At 39.0% G+C, this 24345-nt stretch overlaps 1 protein-coding gene across 1 annotated transcript; it reads right to left on the reverse strand.

Annotated features, from left to right (window-relative positions):
• Nucleotides 1-282: 282 nt before the first annotated feature.
• LOC141788666 (protein SSUH2 homolog) lies at nt 283-22824 on the reverse strand. Its single transcript, XM_074667683.1, has 12 exons — nt 22724-22824; nt 9040-9135; nt 8856-8940; nt 8614-8743; nt 7706-7766; nt 6531-6655; nt 6379-6441; nt 5045-5151; nt 4250-4342; nt 4052-4157; nt 3531-3638; nt 283-2073 (listed from the first exon to the last, which is right to left on the reverse strand). The coding sequence occupies exons 1-12, from the start codon at nt 22746-22748 to the stop codon at nt 1939-1941; spliced, it is 1134 nt and encodes a 377-aa protein (XP_074523784.1). The 5' UTR covers nt 22749-22824; the 3' UTR covers nt 283-1938.
• Nucleotides 22825-24345: the final 1521 nt, after the last annotated feature.

Raw genomic sequence — 24345 nt, forward strand, 5'->3', positions numbered from 1 at the left:
GCTTAAACCCAATAACGTCCAACTTGCGTCATAAAATCCACATTAGTTTTTCTACAAACCTGGTATGATATTGAATAATAAATATATCCGTAAGGCACCTGAAAGCAGCCACCAGCCTGCAGTTAACACTTGATTTCCTTTTTTGGTTGTATTTTTGATTGGCTTCAAACCTGAGACTTCTGGCTAAAATAACCTCATACATCAAAAGGCTGCCATAATATCTCAGTGCTGATGATAACTTTCTTCTTCTTTTTTTTTTTTTGGGGGGGGGGGGGGGGGGGGGGGATGTGTGTAACCAATTTTGTCGTTTAGGGAGCAGTAGTGGTTTTCTATGCTGGTTGTCACTCACTATAAATAAGGGGCAGGATGAAGAAGCAGCAGCAGAAGAAGACTGTAACCAGATATGAGGTCTTTACTGCAACGTGTGGCTTCTACTGGAGTGCAAATCACGTCTGAGGAGATAACAGATAAAAGCGAGGTACTCTTCCCATAACAAAAAATAAATTTTAGTTTGGGAGAGTTAGGATTTATAAAAAGACAGGGGTGGTTTATCAACAACATGACACAGAATGAATTGCAGAGGCCAACAGTAAGTTTTGGTATTATCAGAAGTTCAGATGCTTTTCAACTGCAGGAACTTTCCCCAGGAACTAGGTACTTTTTGAGGAACTACACTGTTGAGCATTAAGTTGTAATAAAATAATTTCTACCTCCTCTAATGAAATGATTGTGAAAATGTTATTTATTCTTTGCAGATAAAGTGTTTACATTTTCAGAATGTCACTGATCCTCTTCCAGACATACCACAGTGACATTTGAACCACCCTTTTAACCTTTGCAAATCACAATAATTTCATGAGGAGAGATGGAAAATGTTTTGTTCCAACTTTATGGGCAGCAGTGCATGTGCTTTCCGACTGCAGGAACCAGGCTCTAATTTTAGTTTTGGGGAACTACTGTATTTTCCCCCCCCTGAAACGGCTCTGCCTGGACAGTAGCACTCTCCAGGTGTCCAGGAAGTTCGGCCTACAAGCTGAACGTTTCTGAGGGTGGAGAGGTCACAGTGTTTTTATTTCACCACCCATCCACAATAAGATTACACCCAGCTGTGTTTGACTTGGTTAAGTCATTCCTAAACAATGGTCTTCTTTAAGGCTCGTTGAGTGAATGTGTCTCTGTCAGCTCCCGGTGTTATAGTTTAAAGAGTGACTCTGTAAACTGGAGACCTTTGGCTGAACATGTCAGTGGATATCAACTGTTGAAACTCAGAAAAAGTCCTGGTGAATGCGTTGTAGTTTAATTTTACAAATGTATATTTGTGTCAAAACATTCCCATCAGAAAAGTAATCAATGATAATTTAGAGCTGTTTGAGAGGGATGCATCCTGCTGAAAGTCATCAATCAACAGGGTCGCTCTTTGACTTAAAACACCGGTCAAAGCCGCTTCAAAAAAGCCCAAAACAGGTCTTTTGTTGTTTTGATTGCAAGCGTTTTTTTCTTCTTTAAGTTTTCCATAAGTCTCATAATCATATCATTATCCTGAAATTGATGGAAACGTAGAGCTGTAGTGATGTAAAATTTTCAACCCACGATTCCCAAACACTTATTTTAGATGATAATGTGTACCATTTAGCAGTTAGTGGTTTGTGTAAGAATGTAAAAATTGGACCTTTGATGCCTGCAGACTCTCAGGGTTAAACTGGTGAATATACTAAGCTGTAACTGTTAAGGCTTATTCTACCACTACCAGCACAGTATTGATATTTCACATTAAAACAAACACACTTAACAAGACGGACTTTTGTAGATACATGTGCGTACAACCAATGGATGATTTCTCACCTGTTGCCCCTGTTTCAATCCTCACAAATACCATCATTATGACTAGACTACACATATACATATACAATAATAACAACAGGATTACACATGTACAGTTTAAAGAATAGAGCAGGCTGTGGGATACTTGGCAGCATGGATTTTGTTCTCTGTTCCGAAGACAAAGAAGCTGTAGTCTTTACCGCTGTAGGTGTAGAAGGCATGAGTCAGAGGCACCATCTCAATGGTCTGACGCTACGGACAAATTACAGAAGAAGAAGAAGAAATCATGGCATTAAAATCATTCAGTCATGTTACACTAAAAGAAAGAGTCCAGATGTCTTACTATTCTGCCAAAACTGAATAAAATCATAAAAATCAGCTAAAGAAGTACTGTGCAATTATTTCATTTATTATTTTTTGTTTTTATTTTTTTCATTTTTGGAATGCCTTGGATTCCCATATGATGTTAAATTAATACTGTCACAGACCCTCCCAAAGGAGAAAGGCGACCAGATAGAAGTAATTATCCTGACCTGGTTTAAACACAAATCCTGAGTGATCACATTTAAAGAGGAAGTATTAGTTTTTTTACATTTTATTTTAATTTCTTTAAACCACCTCTCTGGTGTCCTAGAGAAGCTTTGTATGATGTACAACAAGAAAAATCTCTGTTTTTCTCACATTGGTGTTTAAGAAAACCTTTACTTCATTCTCTGTATGTCATGCTTCATTTTAGCTGCTGTCTCTTTAAGGCACCCTGCTTTACAAACCCCCTTTTCTCTGATTGGTCGGCCCACTGGAGGCCTGTTGGGGCAGAGCCATGGGCAGATGTTGTTTTAATAACTGAAAGTGGTGCCAGGATTTGTCAGCTACGCAGCTGAAACAGCTTTTTTATATTTTTCACATCAATCAATCACTGACTGATACATTAAACCAGGGGTGGCCAACCTGTGGCTCATTGCCTTTTGGTACGTGATTCTTTGATCCATTTATGAAAATATATATATATATAGTTATGAGTAATGGTGTGCCAATCAATCTGAACTATATATATATATATATATATATATATATATATATATATATATATATATATATATATATATATATATATATATGCCAACGTTGGGATCAGTTGGGATTGATATTTACGTTTCAGTTTCTCTTCTCTAGTACGATTTGAAACACACAAACACAGTAAATCTCGCTTTGAAAATTGGAAATGTATTGATTTTCATTTTAAGTCATTTTGTTTATGTGTGAGAGGGAGTGCGTTTGTGAGACCACGTGCGTGACGTGGCTCCCGTAGTGGCTGTAGTACCACTGTAATTTTTGTGGCTCTCGGTCTCTGACTGGATGGCCACCCCTGCATTTGACTGTCAACGCTCAGTAGGGTGAGATTTCTTGTCAGACACTTCTTAAACAAATAGAGGACAGAATAAGCAGAGGTCCACAGGGGGCCAAACCTGACACAATCTGAAAGTTTCTAAAGGGGGCATTTAAATATGGCTGTCACCAGAAACAGAAAAGAACCATAAAATTAGTCAAAGATGAGAAGAGAGCGGTCTAATGACTCCAAGAGATCGTTATCGTAGATACAGAGGAGTGGGCTGCTCTAAACATGGACCTTATGTAATTCATAAAGCTGCCTCTCCTTATCTGCTGATAATGCCTGTTGGTTTCTTAATTGACTGAATGTTTGTCTGTACCTGCTGAAGGATGCGGCTGGTGGAGCTGAATTGGTTCAGATGTTGATTGATCATTGATCTGGAAATAGCACAGATCTCCTCATCAGGAAAGCCCTGGATAGGATACACCTGCAGGGAGGAATAGGAAGGACACAGAGTTAATCCTTTGAACTCTAGGGTCCTCCAATTGGAGGACTTTGAGGTCACTCAGCAACAAAAGGCAAAAAAAGCAAGCAAGCATTGGCATGGACAGAATTTACATTTTGTCTTTCATTAAAGAACTTCACAAGCTGATGTTTAGTGATGGCTCTTGCACCTCTATTACAAGGAAAAAGAAGTCCGAGCAGCACTTCTTGTGGAAGTTTGGGGACAAAAAAGGAGGGGAATCTGATTAACCTGGAATATATTTAGAGTCATTACTACAGCTCTAATCACTTAAACTTCCTTCTGCTAACAGAAACAGTGAAATCAGTCTTGTGCCACTAAAATATCTTATCTTATGTGTTAACCTTGTCATAATGAGAAGCATTGATTCTTCTTACCAGATTATTTTCATCAATGAAGAAAGGATCTCCTGACACCTTCACAAACTTCTCGTCAGGGAAGTCCGGCTGACGGTCTGGAATGAAATTCTCTATATTGTTCTTCCTGAAAAGAAACACACAGACGTAAATATGCATAACAGGGGATGAGTTGTGTGTGTCTTTGTGTGTGTGTGTGTGAACATTGCTTTTACTCACCATGTCACCGTGAGCAGGATGAAATGCAGGAGGTTTTGACTGCCGTGACAAACAGTGCAGGTCTTGAAGCCATGGCCATGACAGTGAATACACCTGGAGGAGTGACAGAGATTAAAATCCCCCCAGCTTGTGTTTAAGAAACGCCGCAGAAGAACATGCAAAAGGGAACTATATGTGTAAAATGAATGAAGAAACAAGCCAAGCTGTTATGGCAAGAAGAAATCTGACACTTAATTGGTGTGTAGGGAGTTAAATTTAACAACAGTGAAGAAACATTAGGAGGATTTAAGCTTTAATGCACACAGGGGTTGTCCCTGAATGTTAATGAGGTTTAAATGATAGTCTCAAGGTCGTCACATCTCAACCAGTCTTTGGAGTGTCATGTTGTACGAGGCAGGACATCACTTGGAGCAAGTCGTACTAATGAATAAATGTCTTTACACTTTGATTTCTGTGCAAAAAAGAGCACAGACAAGGCCATGGTTGCTCTTTGACTTCTTTAAATAGTGGACAAACCACTCGCCACTAACCAAACGAATCAAACTTAAGTTTTAATTAAAACTGAGGATTGTATAAGCAGTGTATACATGCCTTGCCACATGATGGTAAGGTACAGTCTTACAGGATATAAACTTGTTATTGGCTGTACATTAAAAAATTTTTTTTTGCAACCTCAAAAGAATTTGGTGCCTCAGTGTAAGTATTGCTGCTAAAAAAATGTCAGGAAGAAAAAAATACAAATAATTTATCACTTGCTCTAATTTCATAACTGAAACTCTTTCAGCCTCCTCTCACCTCTTCATGCCTCTCCCATGACAAAAAGTACAACGTGTTCTCCCAGAGTGGTGGTGATTCCCCGGCCTATTTCTGTACCCTCTGCCATGGCAGCTCATGCAGCGGCTCTGTAAGACGAAGAAGGAAATTCAGAGAAAGAGAGACGTAAGAAAAAAACTGGGAAGGGTGGACTCCCACCTTTTGCGACCTCGGCCATGACAGGAGGTGCAACGCCTGTTCCTGGCGTGACCATGGCCATGGCAGAAGGTGCAACGCTTCTGCAAAGTGAAACGAGAAGTCTGAGTTACGAGTTCAACAGAGACCTAAATTGATCAAAGCGTGATCTGTCCCACAGTGATTTGAAGTCATGCATTTCCCCGAGAGGTATGAACATCTGAATAACTGAGAGCTCCTTTGATGGACTTTCCGCTTATGTCTGTTTTGGTGTAACCTCAGGCACCACAGCTGATTTTCTACGACAACATTTTTATCCCCAAGTATTTACGTCAATTCTAAACATTTTTATGCACCATTTTGTCTTTCCTGCACCATTTCATATCTTAAATCTAGTGTTGTGTCCTCTGATGTGTTTTTAGAGTGCATATAGTCATAAAGCACATTTTCACATCATGATAAATACATTCAGGTAAACACGCCAGCTGCTAGAGTTGTTGAGTTTCTGCAGAATGTACAGAGCTTTAGCTTTATACAAGAGGCCTATGCACAGTCCAAATGAAGTTTAGTGAGTCTTCACTAGATATACTTTGGTTTTGTTTGTGCACTTGACAGAAAATGTAAATACAATAATTTAGAACTTGATTCATTTCAGTGACATGTCTAATAAATTGCAAGATTAAAGCTGGAAGCCAGATGAAAATAGACCTTGAGCCTGACTTTGGACATGTCTGCTTAACATGATGTTCTAAAATTGATGTGCTATATTAATCCTACTTTCAGTGGCCTTTTAAAATACATGCAAACATGTTCAACTGGCTGGAATTGTGAGAAGTCAAATTTTTCAAAGTGTATGCGCCTCAATCGGACTCATCCTGGACTAACTGCTCTGAGCACAATCACAGTCACATCTTGGGCTTTGGCATAAACATGTAGAAAAAAGCCAGGTTGTAAACAAAACTTAAAAGTAGAAACAGACAGAAGTAAATGAAGCATTAAAGCAAGAGAGAAATAGTGCAGAGTTTGCACAAAAGCTACAGAGCTACAGAGTAATCTGTTACACTTGCTATTAATCAATAACTCCCATTCAATAGTTAATTACTGATTTATTTGGTTGATTGAGATTTATCCTTACCTCCCTCAATTATTGCAATCATATGTGTCATAAGACAAGGTCTCACCTGGCCTCTCCCGTGGCAACTTCCACAGCGTGTTCTTCCACAGCCGTGACACTTGTGACATACCTGCACAAACACAAACACAATGAGATGTTACGCAACCAAAAAGTCAGGGCAACAAAGAAGTCACTATTCAGAAAAAAAGATATTTGTACCTTGATGATGGATGAGTGCGGCACACGGATCTTCTCCACCTTGTCGTTGAATCTCTCAGGCAACATCACAGGAATCTCCCAGGGTGGAGGACTCATACCGTACTGAGGACCATCCACAGGCTGCCCTGTGTGGAGAAAAATAAGAATTATTTGCCTCAGGTTACCAGAGGAGTGGACGTTTATTACTTTAGTGTTTCACACTGGCACATTTTTGAGTCTAAAACAAATGAAAGACTACAACATAACCCTAAAGATACACGTTAGAAGGTCGGCAGTGAACACAGGAGGTTACACCAAGTTTATATTATCATAGACAAATGAAGAGGTGATGGTCTGTAGAGTCATCCCCTGATCAAGCAGGTATGAGAAGACAGATTATACATTTGTTGATCGTGGATGGAGATGCTTTTTTGGACAAATTAAGAGAAATCAAAAACAAAGACTTCGCCCTAACCTATCGATTTAATTAGACTCCTGTTCAGTCGTAGTTGCCTTTTTGCTGTAATAGAGAATACTGCCCCCAGTGGCATTCAAGGATATATCAAAAGCACAAGAAAAGCTGAAGGACAAAAAATGGTAAGTCTATCTTCAGAAACATAACAAGACCACCATTAAATTAAATTTTAGGGGGGATGATAAGGACATTCCTCCAATAATTTACTAAATTAAACTTTGGTATGAAACTGTTGTGGAGATTTTGTTATTGTGTGAGCAGTAGAATCAAAAGTTCTGAAAAATAAGATAACGTGTATCCCACATGCACCAGGATGGCAGGCCACTGGTTGGTTTGCATCTGTGTAAACGGTGTAATGGTGGTGTAGGAAATTGTGCTGTTTTACATCATTACCCCAAGGTTTGGGGTGGAGACATATGTCACACCTCACGCCACCTACTGGCCTGGTATGATTGTGCAGGGATTTTTAACTGATTTTTTTTCATGTTGGCAGAAATATTCAAAAACACCTCTGTTGTAAAAAGGACTTTTTTATTTAATTATTTATTTTCTATTTTATTTTTTTACAGAGAAATAGGAACCAGAGATACTTTTAATAATAATCATATTTTTACCTGCAAGAAACTAAAGGAGTTTTAATTCTTCAGGTGAAATAAGGATGATGCTCTAATGCTACAATTTTCTTCCTGCCCTTTCATTTCTATCCCAGAGCTTTTTTTACCATTGTAAGGTTCAAACTGCCAGGAGCTGGTTCTGGTCTCGGTGAAGGTCTCCAGTCGATACTGCAAAAAACAACCACAAAATCATAGGGTGCATGTGCTGAATTGCATTTAAAAACTTTACGGAGTTAATATGCAACTTTTAGTTATTGGTTCAGCTGACCACCTTATTTTCACATAGATTATAAAAAAAAATCACAGTTTGATGGTTTTGCTTGGGTGTTGAAATATTGTAAAAAAGCAAAACGTTGAAGCTCCTGTAAGAAACCTTCGGATCACATCAGATCTTTTAGTTATATGGCCATGTCATTTTGCCAAACAAAAAAATCTTCATCTGGCTTTCTTCTCACAGATAAATAATAAAATTTATCCGTGAAAATTTCATGGAAGGCAGTTTCTCTAGGATCTTGTTGATTACTTCTGACATGTACACCCCTAAAAGCAATTATGGATGCTAAAATACTATTTGGTTATTTATCATTTATACTGAGGCATCAGCATATTAAATATGGTAGCTGATAATAAATACTACAATGATTTATCTCAATGGAAAAACACTGCTGAGTATGAACTGTGTATTTTGTGGAATAGAAAAATCTGCACACAGATATTGAAAGCTTTAGTCCATATGATGCATTCAGTGTTAATTCTTTGACTGACAACACCAACTGTGTAAAGCTCTGTGGGGACTGGAAAGACACTCTGTAAAAGTAAAGAATCATTTCGAGACAAAATTGGAATAAAATTTCCATTGTACTTTATATTTTATGTGGTGGTTCAAATTTAAGTTCTACTACAAATCATTATGAAAAGAATCTGCAGACAAGGCAGCATCGACACTGGGAATTTTTTAAGGTATATATGAAAAATATAAGGAAAAAACAGAGATGATACATTGATGCTCTCTCACCCTGTACACTGTGATGGGTTTGAGCTCCTTGAAGGTGAGGTTCCTGGCTGGTTTGGAGCTGTACTTCCATTTGGACTCCACATATTTGAGTAAGGCCTCTCTGGCTACATCCTCTGACACCGTGGGGACCCTGAAGGAGCACAACAACAAAAACAGCATTTAACTCCACTTTTATCTTTTAATTTATTTACTCGTTTTTTTTTAGTTAAGACAAAAGCTCAGATTATCTGTGTGTGTATTACCTGACATCAGGCACAGAGGTGTTCCTGTCAAGCTCAGGCTGGGGGTTATAGGCAGGAGGAGGTGGATACAATGGGTTATCATCCTCTGGACATTGGTATGAACACAAACACAAAATTGAGATCGTATTTAATAAAACATAGAATACAGACACAAAAACAAACAAGAAGAAAGCTAAAGACTGACCTCCCCCTTTGTGCCCCTGATATCCATGTACGTCATCCAACCAGCCAGGAGGGGGCGCTGATGGTCCCTCCTCTGGTATGTTTGGATCAAACGAACCTGAAAATAAGGTGAGGTGAGGTAAGAGTTGGTTAATGTATAACACAGACATCAAAACACTGAAGGCTGATAAATACCGCTTTAGCAGGTAGAAGAAATAAAATATTGACTCATTTAATTATGAAGATTTTTTATTAATATACTCAAAAGTTGCTCATCTTTGAAATCAAACCAAATCAACTTCATTGATAATTAAACACAGCACAGCTGTTCCAAAGTGCTTTGCAGTAAACAAAATGAGGGGAAACAGAAAGCAAATTAATGGAAATAGAGACAGGGGAAATGGTCCTGTGTAGATTTTTCCTTCCTAGAGCAGGGGTTCACAAACTTCAACAAATAAAAGACTTCAACCCCTGAAACAGCAGTACTGGAGACCGGGGACTCCCTTGCCGTGGAAACATCAATCCAAAAACAAACACAAGAGAAACTTTAGCTAAATTTGAGACAATATATCAAATTTCCTCCTGATTTTTGTTTATATGTTCACAACAATGGGTGAAATTTGTAACTGTGGCTTTTGACTTTGGAGGACATTATGTAACCGATCCCTATCAGTGTTACCTGACCCTTCGAGGGTCACTACTAGAGCTGCAACGGATAATCAACACAATCTATTGCATCATCTATAAAAACTTATTGACACACAGGTAAATTGTTGTATTAATGTTTTTGTTGTATGTAAAATCAAATAGCAGCTGGTAAAAACACAGAGTACATGAAATATGGACGTAGTCTCTGGGACAGCACCCATCTGTTCCAGAAACAGTGCAACAAAGCCAATTGGCAGACGCAGCCATATTGGTTATGGCGTGGGCTTTGATTTTCCTTTTTAACAGCTATAGGGTGCCCGTCAGTCACGTGAGCTCAGCTGTGTCTCTGACTGGACGATGCAGATTCTTGATGAGCAGTAACTTTTTGCACTTCCGCATAGGCTTCGTTTTTCCAAACCTGATGTTGCCCCTTGGTAAAAACTCATCTGCACCTGCTGTTCATAACAGGAAGTGGTGGGTGCAGTATTGCTGCCACTGTATACATTATTCAAAGGAAGATAGAAGAAGTTCACATGAAATATGTTGGAGAGTACAGAGGATGCTTGAAAAAGCCAAAGCTTTTAAAAACTAATCAGTGAAACACATTGTGTGAAGTCAAACTCTCCTACGACTGTATCAATACAGCAATGCATGGACACTTGAAACATGCATGTGCGTGCTTAAGCGAGCGAGGTAAAACGGCATCCAAAACAGTATGCAAAGTACTCATTATTAGTCCAAAAAGAATCAATAGTTATGTTGACATAAAAATAATCATTGGCTTCAGCCCTAGCTTCAACTCCCATGATGGGAACCACGGGTGTAGAGGAAATTGTATTTTGCTCAGAATATGCTAGATTGGGATAAGATTATGATAAAGGAGGTAAAGGTGCTGTGAAACTACTTTTTACTATGGCCCCTTTTACACGCCAACGGTTCATCCAAAAATGCTAAAACGCAGCGAAAACGCTGTGAAAAAATATGAGTTTACATGGAAACACGAGGGACTGTAAATGCTGTAGTAAGTATGCCAGGCCTGTAGTCGGCACTATAACCGTCTTGCCCAGAAGCCGCTTTTGGGAAATCTCCACTGAAGTAGAGTTGAGTCGATCATCTGGTGTATTGGGGACTACTAAGTGCAAAAGTGGAGCAACAGATGCACATTTTGTATGAAGACAGTCAGCAGATACAGTAGATTGAGCAGCACAAGCACAACATGGTAGTCCGCGACGACCGTAACAACTGTACTGTTGTACTGATGCGCTCATGGGAAGCGGAGTGTGACGTCAGTGTGACGTTTCCACTGAAAACCCGGCTTATCATTTACACAGCAACGGTGTCGGCACTGTTTCTGAAAAATCCCACACTGGAGGCCATTTTCAAAAGTTTTCATTTTAGGTCAGCTGAAATGCCGTTTCCATGTAAACGCGAGGCTGAAACGCAACAAAACTTTTACGTTTCACCCTAAAACCATTGTCCTGTAAATGGCCCCTAAGGCTGAAAATCAGGAGTTAAATGATGAAGAGTTCTTAATGATTCTTGTTAGTGGCAAATGAACAAGTCTCAAGTCTCTCTTGGTGAACGTCCATTAGTAAGTTTTCTGAATCAGGTTTTTCAAACATTAGTTTTGTTTGTTGTCTCAATTGGTGGAGCAGAGGCACGAAGAGAGACATGAAAACTTTAACCCAGGGTCCAATACAAATAAACATTTGTATCGCAACACAGTTTTTCTGCATTTGACTGGTCTAATCAGGGCCTTAAACTGTTTATCTTCAGGTGTCCAATATTTACATGAGCGTAAACTTGGAACCCATTTGCTTGATCTGGCAGCTCTTTAACCTTTCAGGCTGAATGCCAATGTTTCAGGAATTTAAGCACAGCCAGCAGCTATTTGGATGAGACAGTCAGAAATATCAAAACCAAGGCTTTCTTCTGTATGCTGGTCAGTGATAAAACATGTGATCTGCTCCATCAGACACGTGAGTGGAACAACATCATGAGCTCATTGTTCTCTGGCTTCTTCACCTCTGCAAACAGACATTTAGATTTAAGCACAATCATTACTGCAGCAACAGTGATCAGCTCTCCTCTCTGCAGCCTGCCGAGGAAGGCCGGACAGAGGGTCTGTCAGAGCTGCAGGAAGGGAGGATGCATTCTTTGGAAGAGGATGTCAGGAAACTGGTTTCTGCCTGATGTAACACACAAGGAGCTTCAGACGCACACTGCATAGAGATTGCAAAGTTTCGGCAGATTCCAGTGTTGCCAAACAAAACCCATCCTCTCTGACTCATCCCATTGCATAATGTTGACAGGCATTTAAAACATTCAGTGTTTATCTGTTTAGTTTGTTTGATCAACAAACTGACAGTTCTTGAAGATTTTCCCCTTCCTTTATCCCTGTAAGTAAGATCAAACTGGAATAACTTCACAGTAAATACGATTACACCTACCCACACCCTGAATGTGCACATATCTTCTTTCTCTAAGGCTTTCACTCCATGCGATCCAGTTCAGGCCTCAAAAGGCTCAACAGAGGTGGGGCCATCACTGTTTGTCTTTTCTTTATAACGGATTACTGTAGTCATTTTTTATTTGCTGTCAAAGCTGCAGGTGAAACCCTCCATCCATGTCTCCAGCAAGGCTTCTCTTATGAACTCTTTGGCTGTGTCCGAAATGGCATACTAACATACTACATACTACATGGTCGTTGTGTATATACTGTATACTACATACTATAAGTATGAGTAGAGTGCCAACCGTTTACACTGTAGTATACTACTCAGTTTCCCATGATGCATTTTAAAACCTCCGACGACAAAAATTGGAAGCACACATAAGTCTATGGAAGCACACTAGGCTATCAAATATCTCTGTTGATTCGCCATATTTGAAAGTTTTAAGAACATTTTAGGCGAGAAAGTCATCACGTAGAATACCAAAATGTGGTCATTTGGGCCATAAAATGCACGGATACAAATTTAATTTCGACATTTCAGACATTCTGTTAAGAGCGCCAATATGCTATCGAAGAAACTTCCGGTCCGCTCCAAAACAAGAGCCCAATTTACAAAAGCGTCAAAGAACTTAAAGGAGATAAAAAGGTGCTTTTATTTTGAAAACGGGAAGTTCGCTAGTGGATGATTTTTAGCCAACACCGGTCTCAAGACGAATTCATCACTCTTCAAAAAATAAAAAAATGTTTACTGCTCTCAGACACCGAAGACGATCCATCCGTCGCCTCAGGCACTTTATTTCTATGTACTTACGTTTAGGTTTCCCTGTAGAGCTAAGTCCACTTTAGTTGCTTCTCATCTTGTCATCTCATTCTGTATTTACGTTTATAAATAAGGGGCTCGCAATGCATTATGGGGCGTGTCAGTGCGACTAGTATGCCCACCTCCCATACTTAAAATTTTTACCGATATAGTATACATCCGGGTAATTCTCGCACACACAATGTTTTCATACTATTTAACGTGAACGCACTACATACTATTTTTGACGTCACACTTAGTATGAGTAGTACGTTAGTATGCCATTTCGGACACAGCCTTTGTATTATCCTTCCTCTGTCCCCACTATCTGAAACACCTCATCCACTGACTCACCTGATCCTCATTCCAACATCACTCACTGCACAACATGAACAGTTTTGTTAATGTCTCTTCTCTTTCAAAACAGCAGAAATAACAGGCATAGTTTCATCATAAGTGAAGTCATACAGCAGCTACAACATCAGTCTAATGTCCTGCAGATGGAGCTGATGTAGGCCCCATAAAAGCAAGAAGGATTATTTTATCTATTAGAAAACACAATTAATACCAGGTCACATAATCCATTCCTAAATTATAAATCATTACAATGTTTTTCTGCCAAACAGCTGAAGTGTTGCTGCTGTTTAAAAACTACAACCCTGGTCAATTCTCAGCAAAAGCAAAGCAAGACAACTTCATCATGTCTCATATCAAGTCACTGACTGGAAAGGAGATCCAGTTGATCCCCTTCTGCCTGGGTTAACCCCAGGCTCACACTGAATCCGGTGCGGGTCCGGTGCGGCTTCCGCATGTAATCCGTGTCATTAAAATCACTGTTGTAGGCTCACATTAGCCCCGCGCGGTGCGAGTCCATATGGCACAACGGAAAGAATCCGCAAGAAGTCTATCTTTTCTGGACGCCCAAGAGGGTCTGTGTCAAGCTAAATGAAATATGACGAGCTACACAGGAAGTGAATTGCCGGGTGGCATGAAGATCCGTTGATTTTTAAAATAAAATCAATGAACAAACTAATGTAACTTGACTCTTCTTTGACAGCACAGTCAAGCTAGTAGTAAATGTAAACATTACATCACACCCGGTGACAGGAGGTCGCATTTTGACAACAAGGGACGACGAGAGACTCATCCTTGAAGTGGAAAGTCATCCCATTTTATATGACACATCCCATACTATTATAAGGATAATACAAGAAAAGAAAAAAGTAACGGTAAAAATAAATAAACATTCGAGGAATAAAGCTCTCGCGCAAGTCCAGATAAGAACGTGAACCCATGTGAGCTTCTACTCTCGCAAGTGCCGTTTCCGCACCTGGCACCGGAGCCAGCCGCAGCCTCTATCTGGAGCTGATGTGAGTGGCAGCATGCGGAAAATCCGCACGGTATCTGGACTGCAACCGTTCCGGAGCCAATGTGAAAGCGACGTAGAGGTTTAGAATCTGTCTCGGGCTGGTCTTCAGAACACGAAAATGACAACAGGTAGTGGGGACCATACACTGTTAAAAAAAAAAAAAAAGGATGTGGTCTTATTAGGCTTGGAGTGAGGTCCCCACAAAAACTGCTCGCCCTGGTGGCTGGCTGCAGTGTAGGTCAAAAATCCATCTCTCCAGTCATTCCAGATGGGCTGTGGTCAAATTTTAAAAAAATTAATACTCCTCGTAGAAATGTTTCTCACATCTGATTGCTGTGGTGATTTGAAGATATCATTTGGCTGTCCCGTATTCAAGTCCTCTTTTTCCTGAAGTTTTGTTTTCATCAGTTATAAAAAGTTAAAAACAAGGCTTTATATCACGTTCAGTGATGATTAACAGCTTTTGTGTTTTGGTTAATTTATTTTATTTAAAAGATCCTGACCTTTTAATAACAGTTAAATACTCTTAAGAAATTAAAGTTTCTTGCTTTTGATATAGTGTACTCACTTTATTATCCCATTTATCATAATTACATCAATGAAAAAATGGGGAAAAAAATCAAAATAATATTGACAATAATATTGTTTATCAGCAATAATATTTTGGAAAATTATCGTCTAGCAAAATTTGTTATCGTGACAGGCCTAGTTCTCACTTTGTTTAATAAAATAAGGACTCAAATACGGGAACCGTGTTCAGTCTGATAATCCATAAAGTAAATGTAAAAAAATAACTTCTTACTTTATTCTTGCAAAGAGGGGAGAAACAACAACTGTGATCTCATCCTAAGCCAACAAAGTCATCATCACAACACATTTCTGAGGCTTATCTACACACCAAGCTGTGTTGTGGTGTTGCAGAGCAGGAGACAGCCTGTGTTCAGTGGGCAGTACTTTGTGTAGTCGCTCTGAAAGGTCCTCCACAACTGTACAGGAAATCACATTAATTTTCAGCTGTGAAACACACTGACAGTGACACAGTGGAGACCCCACCTTTTCCAATTGCACAATACAATGCAAACAATTTCCACCCACACCTTGTATGTGCTCATCTTTGTGTTGAGACTTTAAAAAAAGATCACCCCTCTTTCATTCTAAAGCTCCCTGACAGAAAGACTAATCCCAAGTGCAGTAACGGTGGGTTATGCTGATTGTTTATAAAATCAAAAGTTAATAGAATTAACTATTAGCATAGCATAGAATTATTTTTCAACCAATAGGTAATAAAGTGCTAAACAAATCTTTAGGGGAAGTTTTATGTGTTGGTGACAAAGTTTCTAATGAGAAAGTTTCACATGAACACATAAAAAATTCTCACAAGCATAAAAAATGTACTACCTGGGACAATTTAACAAACATATAATTTCCTGACTTGCAATCCACTCCTCTTGCATTTTGTCCACCTGTACCTGTGAAGCTGGCCAGGTTTTTGCAATTGTTAATAAATAAAACTAATCACACAATTAAAACTGGTGTATCTCTGATACCAACTGCATGTCTTCAAAATTCATTTCAGGTGACGTTAATCTGATGGAATATAGTGGTAATGATGTCCAAGTAAAGCAGTTATGTTCTTATAATTGAGTCAAGATTGATATAAAGCTCAGCTGACTCCTGCACTATCTTGTTCAGATCCAAAAAAAAAAAAAAAGTTGGGAGTGAGGCACTGGTTTGTCTGGCACAGGTGCTCTTTTTAATATCTTTTGTGACTTTAGGGGCACTGTAGGAATCAAAAACAGAAACAAACTTCTCAATCAGTCAAAGTCCAGAGTTTCATTCGCAGCATATTCCTCATTTCCATATCAGGAAACGTTCAGGGACAAAAGGACTAAATGGCCCATTCAGACATGACACAATAAAAGCATCATTTTGCTCTGAAACTCACTTTTTCCACTGGATGATACAAAGCTCCAAAGAGCAATGCACACCCTTTCCTCTTGTCAACAGCCAACACAGAGCACAGTGAGAGGACGTTTGAGGAGTCTTCTGTTAATGATATACTGAAGGCACCAGATACTTTGTCAGTTAAACTTCGTCTTATAACAGGCACTAAAGTTGTCTAAAGCCGTGTTTCCACCAAACAGTCCGGTTCGGTTCAGTTCGGTGCGGTTAAGCCTGATCCCGTTTGCGTATCCACAACAAACTGTGCCCCCTCGTGGCCCGATGCTGAAATTACCCCGCTAATAAATCCAACGGAGAACAAAAAATGGGACACAGTAGACAAAGAGCAACAATGGAAGACATCCAGCAATTTGTCTTTTTTTTGATCGGCATGTGGCTCTTCATCACTAAGTGCAATCAAGTTTTGTTTCAGAGAAGACTGTGTGCCGCCAGGAAAAAAACAGCCGCTGTTGCACAGTAGGTGAGAATTCTTTCGACCAATCAACGGTCTGCAGTGTTGTAGCTCCACCCCCTGAGATCGGATCGGTTTAGTCTAGCACCCCTTCAGAAGGGTGCCAAAAAGTGGACTTGCATCCATACTGTCTCTGCTGAGATCTCTCCATGCAAAACAGCAGCAGGCAAACAAATCACAGTAAAATGGCAGCAGCAAAATCAAACCTATTCTTTTCTTTTAGTTTTTGAGTGGAATTATTGCTGTACATTTAAGAGGGGGCGTTATGTAAACCAGATATTTTAAATATGGATAAAGAAACAATGCTGGATGGTCATAATAAATATCTGCAGATTTTGAAACTGCTACATCTTGTTTCAGAAATCTACGGAAAGTCTGTAAACTGATCAAAAAAGATCTTGATAAGACTTAATTTAATGATAAGGTCATCACAGAAGGAACTGGTGTATGACACATCTGAGGGGCAGGCCTTGAACACTGAGGTCGGCTTACATCTCTGCCCCTGACAGGCCTCCAGAGGGCTGGCCAATCAGAGGGAAGGGGGTACTCGGAGAAGTCAAGATGAAGTGTTTGAGACAGTTGGATAAATACGTTTTTTCTAAAACTGCAGTGTGAGAAAAGAAAGGATTTTCTTTTTCCTGTAAATCATATAAGTCTTTCACAGGGGTACCACAGGTACAGAATGAGGACAAAGAAAATGCACGATACCCACTCTGTAACACTCAAGCTAGGTCAGTGAGTAATCGTGCAGTTTATTATCCGACTAAGCTGGATACTTAACAATTGATGACCAACTGACTTTGAAAACAGACCCTAGTTGTTGCAGTAGTGTGAAACAGATGCTGGTAAAAATGTCCGAAGTTGAAGATGGTGAACAAGATAAAGAAATTACACTCTGCATAAAGACTCCCATGTCAAACCCAATCAGACATGGAAAAAAATCAATCATCAGCAGCACATGCTGAATATTTCATGTTAAATGGAGCCTAACTGACTGATGGAGTGTGCTATAAATCTGTTCAAGGAAAACCTCATTGTTTTAGAGCTTGTGTGTTATTGTGAGTAACCATAATACAAAACTTAAGTAATAAATCAGACTCTGACCTCTAAATGCAGCCTGGCAGCAGAAAATGAATAGCGCCAAATACAAAGAATGTAATGTTTTTAACATGGATGTAACATTACATAAATATACACAATGGCACCTGATTGAGACACTTCCGAGGCACCATGCAGCATTTAGTGAGTGCGTCATGCTTTATCCCGCACAAATACTTTCACCCCAGCAATCCCTCAGGATGGCTTTCATTACTCCTGTTATTTTCCTGTTGCAAGGTGGATAAAAATACAACTGAGTTGGTGTGTTTATACCTCGCTGTACACAATGCGTCCAGCTGAGGGCTAAAAATATCAGCGGGAAGGTGTTTCCCCCCAAAAGATCAATGTTGAGATGGACAGAGTGTGAGAACAGCCTGTGGGAGGGCAGAGAGAGGGAGATAGAGACTCATTAAGAGAGGGAAAAATAAAAACAGAGGGAGGGAGGGGGAGAAGGAATGTGAGTTATAGAAAGTGGAGAACAAAGCTGGACTCATTACTGAGGCTTTCACTGGACAGTGCAGCGAAAATATCGCACAACTCCTGCGCTTCTTCCTACTTTGTGCACCATGGAAGTAAAGTGAGACATGCAGACCCAACTCAAAGATCTCCAGATTAAGTTTAATGAGTTGTTTTATGGTTTGTCAGCTATCCCATAATAACTCTTATCTGTTGATTGAGTTGTTGGAACAAGCTGGAATACTTTAAATTCTTCCCAGTGATGTCTCAATCTGCTCAAACAAGATAAGAGCTTGGATGTATCCTTTTTTTCCTTTTAACTTTGTTTTTAACAGAGAATAAAATCATAAAAAGTCAGAATCAATAAGATAAGAGAGACAACAGACAGAGTGAGGTAGAGAAACCTATCAAACGTCCACCGGCTGCTATGGTGAAAAGCTGATGTTTGCAATTCAGCAATTAAAGACAAACAAGAAAGCATGTCATGTATGACAGATGAGACTAATGTTTGCTGTAGTTTGGGGAGTGAAAAAAGGAAGCAGACAAACAGAAACACATTGTCATGGATGCTCACTGAGTGTGGTCATGCGTGACATCTGGAAGTGTAACCAGAGGAAACAGGATCTCCATTTGGGGGCCTCAGAGCTTCAATTCTGCTTCTTTTTTTTTTTTTTTTCAGATGATGCAGCTGGGATCTCCAGCAGGACCTGAGCCGATTTAAACTCAGGTGCACATTATGGGATGATGGTCAGCAACTTCAATTCCAGGGCCACGTAGGGGCCAAGTAAGTCCCCACAAGTTAATCTACATTCAACAACTCAAATTTCACGAGTTTGGCTGACAGAAAAAGAGATCGCAGAAAAAAGCAGCCATAGTAAGGATCTTCTGAGACGTGCCAAGCTCAAAGTATGCCTCAGGTCTCTCTCTTTACCTCACACCAGCTAGACCAAAGTAAGGTTCACTTGGATTGCCATTTAAATTGCCATTTATCTTGTCTTGATGTTGGGTTTCTGCTAATAAAATTTTATTAACATTTACGGGTCTAGACCTGTAAATGTTTTTGTAAAGTGTCTTGAAATAACATTTGTAATGATTTGGCGCTATATAAATAAAGATTGATTGATTGATTGAAGATGGCACCCAAAAGCCACAGTCCTCAAACTCTATCAGGGAGACAACACCCATGTATAATACAAGATTTTATGGGACCCAGGCCCTACTGGAAGGATATTATATCCCACCCAGCCTGGAAACACTTCAGGATGCTCATGGAGGAGCTGTAAATGATACTAAGGATAGGGATGTTTCAAGAAACTCACTGATCCTGCTGCCACACTGACAGGACCCTAAACAAGATTATGATGGATGGTTGGACTGATGGATGGATAGGGATGGGTACCGAATTAGGTACTTTTATAGGTACTGACCGAATTCTGTCAAAAGTACTGGGTACCGATTCACATAAACCCAAAAGGTACCATGTTGAGGTACCTAAATACATCCTTGTGACTGTGAGGGGGTCCAAGAGTAGGCAATTTTCCATACTGGACATAAACACAGCATTGCAAGTTTATATATTAAAGAATACATATGTTTAATTGAAAAAATATATATATATGTTATGATTAAACAAATTGATACTTTTTACTTTACACACTACCGAAAAATTGGTACCATTGAGTACCAGTGCCAATTGCCAGGTACCAGGCATCGGTACCCTATGGCTTCAGATGTGAAAGGCACCATCCCTATGATGGATAGATGGCCAGCTGAACTGTTGGCTCAATGAAAGGACCAATGGACCAATAGATGGATTAATTGTTTAAAAAAATGTACTACTATTGGTTCACTATCCAGGATTTTTTAACATGTAAAATAAGAGCTGTAAAGTTCACTTCAGTTCAGGGAGAACTGTACATTTTCGGAGCACAAACTAGGTGGTCATCAGCTTCCTGTTTCTTATGTTTTAGAATAGCTTCAAAGAGTTGAGGTTTAACAGTTTGTCAGAGAAACAAAACATTTTGAAGGTGTCATGACAAAGGAGACTGCAGGTTCCACTTTTAGAGACTTCATTGTAATCCAGATGATAATCAGCAGGTCAGTCAGCTTTTAAAAGAAATGTCAAAAGCAAAGATATCTATAAAAAAAACCAAAGTTTCTTTTGTCTTTTTGTGCAGTGAAGTCATAACACTGTTTGTAGCTGGACCAGACCACTCTCACTTACTGTTCCCATTCTGAAAACCACTATATAAAAATGAACCCACGTCAGCATTCAGCTTAATAAACTACAGTGGTTTAAGGATTTAGAACAGTCCGTAAAGCATTCAGAAATTCAAATAAATAACGTTATATAGCCTGAACGTTTACATGAGCAACACTTCTTTCTCAACAATAATGCAGCACAATTTTCAATTTATACATAAAGCTTTGACTTATCTGTTTCACATTCCAGAAACTTTGAGGAAAAATGTGATTAGGCTTCCTTGTTTATACCAAGTCCACAACAGAGAAATTGTTTCTGTAAGAAACTTAAGTATGACAGGAATTAAGCAGCTGAATCGAGACTCTACGACCATGTGATGGGTCTTAGGAATAAGTAACACCAGTCGTTTTTTAAGTTCTTAGTTCAGCTGAATTATCACGGCCTGAATGTTATGTAATCTACATACTTATCATTAGATCAGAGTAAGGTGTGTCTGCTAGTGCAAATTGTTGACTTTAAAATTTTTATTTTAACTTTACCTTTTTGTTGACTGTCTTTAAATACAGGGAGCTCAAAATTCAATGTTTTGGGATTTTTTTGACAGAAAGGCTCAGAATCAGATCAAAGGGGCAGACCATGCTGTACATGATTAAAAAAAGAGCTCATCTTAGGGGTTTTTGTAACTGGTTATGAAGCAGACTTAAAGTTTGTGACGATGCCTATTTATGCAACAGAAGTAAACACAACATATGAATAAGTTTGATTGTGCCTGGATGGCTGTTTCTCAAGCCTGCAGCACAATTTGTGGGGAAAATGTCAAGAGTAAAATAACAAACGACATGCTGTTAACGCAAATCTGTTCTTTTTCTGCAGTTTCCAGGGCAAAAATTCCAGATGAGTGACATACTTTTCTGTTTAGGGAGAGCAAGATAAAACATTGGGGTAAATTATTGAACAGAATCTCAAAACAGCATTTGAGTTTCACTTAGTCAATAAGTTTCATTAGGCAAATAATCCATTTTGGAGGTGTAGCCCAATTGCAATTGAGTATTTTATCATGATGGTTAGGAAACACTTCTCTCTGGCCCACTGGTAGCCCCATTAAAGCATTGTTTACAAAATCCCTATCTCATTGAGCCTCAAATATTTTTGACATACTACAGGAATAGTGTGGTCCAAAGTCAAAAGGCAGTAGACATGACTGCAGACACATGAGAGAGATGGGGTTCATGCATAAATAACATCAGTACTATGTACAAAGGGCTTGGAAATAATTAAGTTAAATCAAAATAACTGATGGCAAACCTGAGCAATAGCTTAAATGGGAACCTTTACCGACAGACACATGATGGAGATGTACAGACACAGGTGCTTCCATCTGTCATACTCTGGCCCACAGGTGTGTGTTCAAAGACTGGTGGGCAAATATTCAACAGGTTCTTCTGAAGTGATGAAAAAGAGATTTTAAGTCTCTCCTAGAGGGACTATCCTATCCCTGGCTCTTCTTCTGAGCTTAAGGACTTGGTTTTATGTCCCTTGGTAGAAAAGATGGATCATCATGGCTTTAACAACAACAAATCAGTACACAGGCATAACTTCTAGGAAGGTGAATGATTTGATACTTCTAATTTTTGGGGTTACAACATTTAACAATTTAATAGGACTGATTCTGTAATTGGTTAAATATAATTTATATGTCATATTAAATACTAGGACAGCAACTGAAATGCAAACTACTATGATAACTACCAATATGTTGAAACAAGTTTAAAGCATATATTTGATACACCTTGTTTGTCACTGTCCCGCCACACATCAGAGTCAGAGGACATGGATAATAAATTACGTAACTGTTAACGACACATGTGATTTTAACCATAAAAACACACATTTCTGACAATAGACAGCGCTGCACCGAGGACCTCAAATATATAATTTATTAAAAAGCTTGATATGAGCAAATAAGACAGCTTACCCTGTGTGCCTGACCCTTTTACCATCGGTTTAAAATACCGTAAACTATGTTAACTGCAGGGAACCTTCCTCGAAACAGACAGACCTTTTTCGGAACTTAACAGCAGGTAAATTGGCGGAATAACGTGGAAGATCTTTACCAATTAAACCCTCCATACTGTCCAGTACAGAGGAGTAGTATTGCGGATTAACGGAGGGTAAATATTTCTCCGATAAATTTACATAAAAACAAAACAGCAGTTTAATTCTTTCACAATATAAAAAGTTTACTTAAAATGTATCGTTTCTTACCGAGAAAGTCTTCTCTGTCGTCCATTTCTGCGCAAATTTACTTGTGGACCTGAGTTCAGTTGTGGAGAGTAAGAATGCAAACAGTCAAACTTCCCAGAGAAGGAATCATTGTACATTTCCGGTTGGGGTTTTCAAAATAAAAGCCTACAGTTTCGTCCACAGGCTTCACTGGGAGTTACACATTTGGGGGGGAAAAAAATCCATAAAGCTATTGTCTGTATTGTTGGGAAGTTTTTATCTACTTTTGTTGGTCAGAAAGGCATCAAAATAAATCTCTTGCATATAATCATTCCAAAAAGGTTAATTTGTCATCTGATAATTAAAAAAAAAATTATAATCTAATTCACAGGAACAATGGACAGTTTACAGCTCTTAACAACTGACAAGAAAGAGACAAATACGTTTTGAAATGATTAAAAATAAATAAATAAACTGAATCCAAAAGGAGAAAGGAACCAAGCTGTCCATGAACACTGTGACTGCAGTTGACTGGCAGACATCTCTGGTCCAGTGATCATATGGACTAGCCCAGAGGAGGTGCAGAACTCTGTTTAAGATGAAACCACAAAACATACTTTGGTCCCTCAGGTCAATAACTGCTGAAAGAACATAGATTTCTCAAAGCTGACACCTCTGTCCAACTATAGTCAAGTCACATGTGAGTTGCCTTAACCTGTTTTTGATCAGAGCAAGCCCATTGTGTTTATAATTTTTGAAGTGTGGTGTATCTTAATGTGATTAACCGCCCAGAATGAAAACCAAGTGTGTAAATCAGGTTTGTTTTTTGTTTTTTTGTTTTTTTATTTTCATACCTGTCGGGCCTTATTTGTTTTTATGTCCTTTTATATGCGAGGCCACTTTAGAACTGCCCCTTGCTCATAGTTTGTGGGTGGGGATGGGGTAGTGTTTATTTGTCTTTGTGTTCATTATGTGTTATTCATGATGTGTTTATTGTAAAAGAACAAGAACATATATATGTCTTTTTTTCTGGATCCTCTGCATCAAGCTGACCTAACTGTGACAGCTTTTTTTCTTTTTGTTTTATCGCTCATGAAAACTTGAATGCGTTCTGGAAGTAACCCATTGAATATGAATGCTATTGTAAATAATCATCATATTGGTTCTAAAACGTATTGCACTGTAAATCTAGCATCCCAGTACAGAGTACAAAAAGAGAAGCTTTATGTTTAAGGCATAATTGTTTGAACTTCCTGTCTAGTCTTATCTGTTTTTGTCTGACTTAAAACAGCTGCTGGCCGCGCCCACCCTGTTTACATTCATACCATGGACTGCATGTAAAGGGAGTGAGTCATACAGCTCAAGAAGGGATGGTTGGAATTAATTGTAATGCAAAATCCCTCTCAGAACATGCAGCTTTCTTGCCAAATGCAAACCGGTAGAAACAGACTGTCAATGTTGGAGCTTCAAAACACTCACACAGGGTAAAACACTATTGGCTAGTTCAGGGCTTAAATAAAACCAGGACTTAACTAATATGGTTTAACTTGACTTAACTTAACTAGTTATCGAATTGCTTTCTTAGATATTATATAATGTCAATTTAACTAGTTCAAGACCACAAAGTCCATGACTAAGGTAATCAAGGATTTGTCAGATCATGT

This window comes from Halichoeres trimaculatus, unplaced genomic scaffold (genome assembly GCF_033239565.1).
Source record: "Halichoeres trimaculatus isolate MK-OKI-2021-1 unplaced genomic scaffold, fHalTri1.1 fHalTri1_scaffold_1, whole genome shotgun sequence".
Lineage (NCBI taxonomy): Eukaryota > Metazoa > Chordata > Actinopteri > Labriformes > Labridae > Halichoeres > Halichoeres trimaculatus.